The sequence below is a fragment of the Sphaeroforma arctica genome (genome assembly GCF_001186125.1).
Source record: "Sphaeroforma arctica JP610 unplaced genomic scaffold supercont1.976, whole genome shotgun sequence".
NCBI lineage: Eukaryota > Ichthyosporea > Ichthyophonida > Sphaeroforma > Sphaeroforma arctica.
The window spans coordinates 18715-27712 of NW_014039582.1; the positions used below are offsets into that span (position 1 = coordinate 18715).

At 41.7% G+C, this 8998-nt stretch overlaps 1 protein-coding gene across 1 annotated transcript; it reads left to right on the top strand.

The window, feature by feature from the left end:
- Positions 1 to 8035: 8035 nt before the first annotated feature.
- Positions 8036 to 8880, top strand: SARC_09516 (hypothetical protein; the record flags this gene model as incomplete). Its single annotated transcript, XM_014296468.1, has 2 exons — positions 8036 to 8186; positions 8757 to 8880. Coding segments are annotated over exons 1-2 (191 nt in total), but the record flags the coding sequence as incomplete, so codon positions are not given.
- Between the last annotated feature and the right edge of the window lie 118 nt (positions 8881 to 8998).

The window sequence follows — 8998 nt, forward strand, 5'->3', positions numbered from 1 at the left end:
CGGAGTTGGTTTTATCGAGGCTGGGTGTGTTGTAGTTAGTCGTGTTGAGGCTGGGTGTGTTGTAGTTGGTTGTGTTGATGCTGGTTGTGTTGCGGCTGGTTGTGTTGGAGTTGATTGTGTTCTGGCTGGTTACGTTGGAGTTGGTTATATTGAGGCTGGTTGTGTTGTAATTGGTTGTGTTGAGGCTGGTTGTGTTGTAGCTGGTTGTGTTGAGGTTGATTGTGTTGCGGCTGCTTGTGTCGGAGTTGATTATGTTGTGACTGGTTACGTTGGAGTTGGTTTTCTTGAGGCTGGTTGTGTTGTAGTTAGTCGTGTTGAGGGTGGGTGTGTTGATGGTGGGTGTGTTGAGGCTGGTTGCGTAGAGGCTATTTTTGTTGTGACTGGTTCTGTTGTAGTTGGTTGTGTTGAGGCTGGTTGTGTTGTGGCGGGTTGTGTTGTAGTTAGTTGCGTTGTGGCTGGTTAGGTGTGTTGGAGCTGATTGTGTTGTGGCTAGTGTGTTGGAGTTGATTGTGTTGTGGCTGGTTATGTTGGAGTTGGTTTTCTTTAGGCTGGTTGTGTTGTAATTGGTCGTGTTGAGGCTGGTTGCGTAGAGGCTATTTTTGTTGTTGTTGTGGCTGGTTCTGTTGTAGTTGGTTGTGTTTAGGCTGGTTGTGTTGAGGCTGGTTGCGTAGAGGCTGATTGTGTTTTGGCTGGTTCTGTCGTATTGTGGCTGGTTAGTTGTGTAGGTGTTGATTGTGTTGTGGCTGGTGTGTTGGAGTTGATTGTGTTGTGGCTGGCGGTGTTGGAGTAGGTTGTGTTGAGACTGGTTGTGTTGTAGTTGATTGTGTTGTGGCTGGTTGCGTTGGAGTTGGTTGTGTTGAGGGTGGTTGTCAACGCGGTCGCGCTACACTTCCCGGTGGATGACGTCCTCCTCAACCTCGAGACGGACGCGAGTGACTACGGACTGGGAGGAGTACTGTTCCAGTGGGTGGAGGGCGAGAAACACCACCTTATGTTTTTCAGCAAGACACTCGATCAGGCTCAACAGAACTATGCGACACCCATGAAGGAACTACTAGTGTTAGTTTACGGGTTGACACACTTCCGCGACTACCTCGACGTCCAGCGCTTTGCGGTGTTTACGGATCACAAGGCATTAGTATATACGAATACTCAACTGAATCTTAATCCTATGCTACAGAGGTGGCACCACATCATAGCGCCCTTTAACTTCACCATTTCACATATACCTGGGGAGAAGAATGTCCTGCCGGATATGCTGAGTCGCATACATGAAGGGACCGCGGAAACAGACGTGCCAGAAATCCTGTGTGCAGACTGTTGGCAATTATTTACCAGCTATTTCGAACAAGCACAACGTATCTTTGGACACAACAACATAAGATGTGTTCGCAGCACACCACAACACGCAGCTTGCTAGGTTTTGGACAAAGAACGAACGCGACGGTGCGTTTTATCATAACTGGGCGATGGTCGACGGGTGGATGAACTTACCGTGGAGGTTGATACATCGCATGCTTCGGAAGATCAAAGCGGACGGGGCTACAGCGACGGTGTGCTTACCTTGGACTCCTCGCGCACCATGGCTTGACCTTTTCAAATCATTATTGCAAGCCGAGCCAGTGTTAGTACCCCGGACACCGCATACATTTCTAAAGTATGCGAAGTATGCCTGTGGGAAGTCGCCGTGGGGGCACACGGTCGTTGCACGAGTGGGACCGCCGTCAGAATTTCAGTTAGCCGAGAGCTTTACACAAAGATTAGGTTATGCCGAACCTCGACACACAACATACCATCAGTGTTTGGATACGGCACGAGAGATTTCCGTGGCGTTAACTAGTGAGGGGGCACAACCGGCTTTTTGCGAATGCCACACCGACGGAACAACAACGGCGAACACAACTCACACAGGCACAGCATGAGCAAGGCCACCACGGCGCTGCCGATACTGTCAAGCAGTTACAACAAAACGGACATGTTTGGCCAGGGGCATTAGAATTGGCTACAGAAATTAAGCGTACGTAAAGGCTTCCATCCGATGAAAAGCATTGACGCAAAGTACCCTTGGGATCACATTCAGGTGGACTATATTTCAATGCCGGTAACGTCCACAAGACAGAAGGCTATTCGATCTTACGTGCTACACCAGATAAGACTAAAGAAACCACCGCGCAGATGTTGTTGTCTATCTTTGGCGAACATGACTTCCCTCGCAAGCTACAGTCAGATATGGGTAATGAGTTTACTAACAAAATGGTCGCCCTCATTGTCAAGGTAGTGGGTATACTTCTCAAAGTATCACCACCTTACAGACCACAGGTGTTGGGGGCAACGGAACGTCGGCACAAGGAGAAAACACGTTCGATACGCATCGTCTGTGAGGCAGTACCCCAAGCATGGGACAAACGTCTCTCTTTTACAATGCTGTACCAGAACTTGCGCATCTCCCGACGACAAAAAAGCGCGCCGTTTAGTGTTTATTTTGGCCGCCGACACGTGCCGTTTGCGGATTTTACCGATGACGTCCCAGAGAAACAACCGGTTACTAATGACACGTGGGCACAACGGTTGGACCAGCTCCAGGATACAATTTTGCCTACACTGCATAAGATCACTACGACCTATACGGATAAATTGACGAAAACGTTTGATCGTTTACACTCGCCCAGGACTTAGTCCACTTTGATGAAGGCGACGTCATGATGGTAAAATCGGAGGGGCGAACTTCCAAAGCCATGCGCCCACTGTTTGGTCCATATGTAGTTAAAGGCCGCAACGGTCAAGGTCATGACCTTACACATAGGGATGGGTCCACTCCCTAGGAGTTTAAGGGGAAGCCGGTACGGGTTGAGTTACTACGGTTGGCTCACCGCAGTATAGACCCACCGTTGAACGATGATCTTTGGCAAGAAGGCGGGTCAGCGTTCCGTCATATCATCAAACATAGGACAGAGGATGTTAAAGGCAAGCTCGAAAACCTGGTGTGTTGGCGTGAAAGGGTGCCGGCGTGGGCAACGGCCGAGGCCTTTGACGACGCTAACGACATTATGGCATATCACAAAGATACACAGACACGAGCTCGGAAACGCCGGAGAGACCAGTTATAGTTAGAAGATAATTTTGTTAATAGATATAATTTTAAGTTACGTTTACTTACCGTCTAGTCACCAGCTCGAGCGGTGAACAAATAGCCGAGCCCTGTAGCTCGCTGAGGTTAAATGCCAGCACAATGCTCTAGCTCTCTGAGGATAAATGTCAGTACGCAACCGCTTTTCAGGGCATTACTTCAATATTTTAAGCTCGCACACTTGTGGTGTTTCAGCTTGGGGAGGGGGGTTGGGGTTGGGGGGGGGTTTGTAGTCAGGAAGTACCTGATAGGGTTTATTTAGGATTAGAGTTTATTTGATATTTGGGTTTTATTTAGAGACTATATTTTGAATTGGGTTTATTCAATCAGGTTAAAACTGATTAAAGGAAAACACATGACCAAAATAATAGTCACAGGATATCAGTTCAATAAATGAACAACGTCTCCCCTTGTACGAGGGGATTACGTTGAGATACAGTTATCCTCGACTACTTACTACAAAAGTCTCCGAACATGGAGCTTCCACAGGGTCGTGCAAGGGGGACGCCGTGTCCTCACTTGCAACCGTTACCGATGGAGGGAAAATCGACGCACTGCCGGAAGCATATAAAGACACAAATTGAGGAATGTCACTTACCTGTACCGGCTTCGGAGCCAACGGACTGTTCACAACCGGAATTATCGAGTCCACTTCCCATCCATCTCCCACGGGCCCTCATCCTCAACTTCTACATCCCGAAATTGTACGCGTTGCATGGCCGTTACCACCGCAAGGCCAAATCCAGTCTGAACGTACGAGGTAAATAACCCCGATGGTTCTAGTGCGCTTAATATAGGCATAAGTCGTATTCCGACTACAGAGATTATATTCGCAAGACAACATGACTCTACTGCCCCTCTTGATCGTTCTGAATTTAAATACACGCTTTATAGACGGTACAATAGTCGAGTTGACTTCAGATGCTTTCGATAATCAAGACTATTTAAAAGCCTTTAATCGAAAATGGCGTAAACGCCTGCATAAGTCACAAGCTGAAAAAGATATCATGTTTCCATCGTCTGAAGGCACGGAAGTTAAAACTTATCCGCCTACAGCATTTATCCCGGGCTTTAGTTAAGACACTGAAGCGTAAGAAACGTCCAGTCGACCACCACGGATCTACTGAACCTAAGACCAAAATTCACTGGGTAACCGAGAACGCTTAACTTCTCTACCTGAGAAACATTAACTATATGTTATGCTACTTTGTTTTCGACCCGTTTTCCTTTCTCGCTTTTTGATCCATAATCAGCTTGAGTGAGCAACTTGCTTCTCATGGGTCTCAAAGCTGGGTGGGGGCTGTGTAATAGCCGGGCCTCCATATTAGACTCTATGTTATAAACGTACTCTTAAGCAGTACGCAAATTATAAACGTACTCTTAATAGTACGAGGAACTTTAGTTTCCTAAATGTACTCTTGATAGTACGAGGAACTTAGGTTTCCTAAATGTACTCTTAACAGTACGAGGAACTTAAGTCTCCTAAATGTGCTCTTAATATCACGAGGAACTTAAGTTTCCTAAAATGGGTTTTAATGGTTTTATTAATTAAACCTTTTCTATTTAACATATCAGATATTTGGATGAGGCCATCAAAAGGCCTCAGTAAAATACCAAACATAAAAGAGTTGTTCTAGTTCTATTAATAGAGCTTTATTTACTTTCCAATTTTATATATATCTGAATACTTCGGTAGCAAGATGGCTCAACCGAATATAGTTTTCTAGGGACTATCAACGTTACCTAGTTGATCCTCCGATAAGCCAACCAGATGTGCCAGTCTGATGAAGGCTAAGTCAGTAATTCTTGATAGTGGCAAGTTATTGGTTAAGACAATAACTAAGGACGTCAAGAGTATTTTTATTTCTTTTATTTCTTTTTTCTAAAGATAGGATTTTATGAGTCTCTCGGATTCGCCCCAGAATAGAGCGACAACGAAACACTAAATAAAATCCCTTCGGCAGAAACAATACTGAGAGGATTATATATAGGCAATGTCTCGGCCTCACAATCCATCAGAGTATTGCTGTTTTTACGAGGCAAACCTAACTTTATTAAACGTCTCATTTCGTTTATTTATATCTATATTTACACGATATTTAGAATTTACCTACGCGTTTATTTATTCTAAGGCATTAGTATCGCCTTTATTAGACTGAATCTTACACGAGGAACTTAGGATTCCTAAATGTGCTCTTAATAACGCGAGGAACATAAATTTCCTAAATTGGTTTTCAATGGTTTTATTAATTAATACGTTTTCCATTTTACATATCAGATATTTGGACGAGGCCATCAAAAGGCCCCAGTAAAGTACCAAACATAAGAGTTGGTCTAGTTCTATTAATATAACTATATTTACTTTCCAACTTTATTTATATCTGAATACTTCGGTAGCGAAATGGCTCAACCGAATATAGGTTTCTAGGGACTATTAACGTTACCTAGTTGATCCTCCGATCAGCCAACCAGATGTGCCAGTCTGATGAAGGTTAAGTCGATAATTATTGATAAGTGGCAAGTTATTGGTTAAGACAATAGCTAAGGACATCAAGAGTATTCTTTCTTTTCTTCTAAAGATAGAATTTTATGAGTCTCAGATTCGCCCCAATGAAACATACCATAGTTTCTAATAGAGCGACAACGAAGCACTAAATAAAATCCCTTCGGTGTAAACAGTACTGAGAGGATTATATATAGGCAATGGCTCGGCCTCACAACTCCTCAGAGTATTGCTGTTTTCACGAGGCATACCTCACTTTACTAAAAGTCTCATTTCGATTATATACTTTGATATTTTCACGATACTTAGAATTTACCTACGCGTTTATTTACTCTAAGACGTTAATATTGCCTTAATAGACCGAATGTTACAATTAATCGTCTAGAAGCAGTACACTACAGTAACTACTAAATAGCTGAAAAACAAATGTAAACTTTGATGGATATTTCTATGTTATAAACTATGTTATATAGACCAAGATACAATTTAAGTCAGTTAGGATTTAGCAGTAGTAGCTTGTGTAAAAATGATCGGGACTGCCTCTTGGTAAGAGTCTTAGTATCCTCGACTACACAGGACGTATCTCTAGCTGTTCTTTATTGAATAATTTTCACTAGAAGTACTAATTTAGACATAAGAACGTAAGCTAAGTTAATACATTAGCTAATATAAATAAAGTTCCATCTGAAGAAAAGTTAAAAAACGAAAAATACTTATTGGATTTTGGAGATTGGCAAGAGGACCAAAACCTGTAAGTAGTATTTCAGAGATTATAAAAATTAGTTTATAATATCATACATCTACTATCGTCTCAAATAGGTCCAAGAAAAAGAGTCATACCAAATACTCAGGCTATTGGAGCCATCAAAGTGAATTTAGAACACTTTGGAAATATTGGAAAAAGAACTTGTATCAAATTATTTTTAATACAAATAAAAACCAATGTTATCTCATTTGATCATGATATTTTAGACCAACAGAAGGCCGTATTTCTACATATGTGTCTCAGCAATCACTTCCACCTTCGACAAGTTTTAAATCCTTTTAAACTTGAACTTTTTATATGATCGACATAAGTCGTTCTAAAATTCCAAGTCAGCTCTGTATCAGTTCTACCCAGTTCTAACTTGTAGTGTTTTCCTTTAGCCACCAGCATATATTTTAACTGAATGAATCAACGAGCTCCTGTACAGTGATGACTGGCTCAGCCCTAGATGGACAAACACATGACATTGTCCCACGTGTGTATCTGGCAAGTTCAGAATTTGTAGAATCCGGTCGGCACCTGACAAAATTTGTCTCACTGTCTTAAGACGAGTCAACCTATATACGAAAAATTCTCGAAATTGTTGACTTAGTAGCCGAAATAGAAAAATAACCTCCTTAGCGTTTTGCACATGTGTCATCAGCTTTAAGTTGTCTATTCGCTTGACAACCCCTTTCATATTCTGTATGGTCTTATCCAACGCGGAAATCGATTGTTGAGTCACTCAGATAATAAAATGATCTAGCGTAGCATAGGCCTCTGCTGCACCTTCTTCTTTCCACACTGTATTGCAACTGTATCCACGACACTTCCTTCCTAAGAAGTCTTCCTCCCTGTCCTCGTGATCCACCAATCCTCTACACAGCATAGTGTGTTACCCTAGCTTTCTCATACTCCATCACCTGTCACATCAGCTCAACAGATAGACTATATCAGCTCCCAAATCATCCTGACAGCTATCGCTGAACCCTTTCCAAGTGGTAGACATTAACAGTTCGGTACCAAGACCCTGTACCGAACTGGTCTCTTGTGGATATTACACGAAGATAAATAAAAACATGACCTTTTATAAATTGTTTCTATAAAAAAAGTGAATAGAAATGATATTATTTAAAAAAAACCCCCCAAAAACAAAAAGGAGGGAGAACGGACAAGTCCGTAGGATTTTTTTTTTTTAACAAAATGGTTTCATTCGGTTTGTAAAATATTTTCATATTTATTTACATAAATATAAAAATAGTTTTGTAAAAAATGTTCTAAAAAACCATATATATATATATTTTTTGTTCTAACCCCCCACCCATACCCCAGCGAGCGCCGCAGCGGCCCAGCCCTGCCAAATGCCAGTGCCAGCAGTGAGCAGCCCCACCGTCTTTTTAGTTTTTTAACAAAACAAACCATTGTTGATCATTTGAAATATTTTTTTCTGACCCTGTCCCGAAACTTATCATGCAGCAGTTCCGGGATAGGAAAGAGCCATTCGGTCCTTTTCACTTATCATTTGGTCGGGCTTTTTTCACCTTTTCTCATAACAATTGGGCTTTTTGCACCCGGATCTGTTGTTTACATTTCGACACATTCCGGTGAAATATTCCGCAGGAACAAGCTGAGATTGTACAGGCACAATAAAAAATACCAACAATATATAAATAATACGATATATACATAATACAGTAGTATTACTGTAGTATTGTGTATGTGTTGGAGTGCAGTGGTATAGCTTATGATAATGTTTGGATTCAACCTGAAGGCTCTGCTTCTGCTTCTGGTCAGCTTAGCTTGTCTACTGAGTATGTGTTTTTGTCACATACCTAATGTGTATGTGCGCATGTAGATATGCGGTTGCACGAGTGCACTATTTCACTTTCTGCATTCATTCAAGGTTTGTATTTTGAATTCATTCAAGGTTTGTATTTTGCATATATTTCAGGGGCTCTTTTTTCAGATCTATTGTAGAATATAACCTATTATATCTTAAGCTCTAGTATGCTCGCCAACTATATGTAGAGGTGATGATGAAACATGTACCTTCGACTCCCCATACGACACACGATAATAGAACAAAGTGTAACGTTGGCAGACATTAAATAGTAGCGACGCTGATCAGATCAGATTTTATCAACACACATCTTAAAACAACCTGTTGATTGGAGGTCTGGTTTATCGTCTCCTCTGCAGAGTACAGCATGAGTCGCTATTCTCCCGTGTACTGCCGTGAATGTGGTGATTTGATAGAATACGGCATATACATATACACACGCTTCCATTATTCAAAATTTCATTAGTGTTGAAGTTTTCTACGTTTGTCACGATGTAGTCGTCCTGTCGTATTAATATGTCATACTTTCGTTCTACTGTAGGTGTCGTTCGTGCTAACGAGGAGGATGTACACGTAGAAGACAGCAGTGATGACACAGAGGATACATACGACGCCATCATTCCTGAGGGATCCATTTACGAGGCTATTAACGCTGGTGACCACGTATGTCTCAAGTCTTTTATATATATATATATATATATATATTCACACACACACACACATATATATATATATATATATTATATGTATATATATATATATATAATAATATATACGCTATTA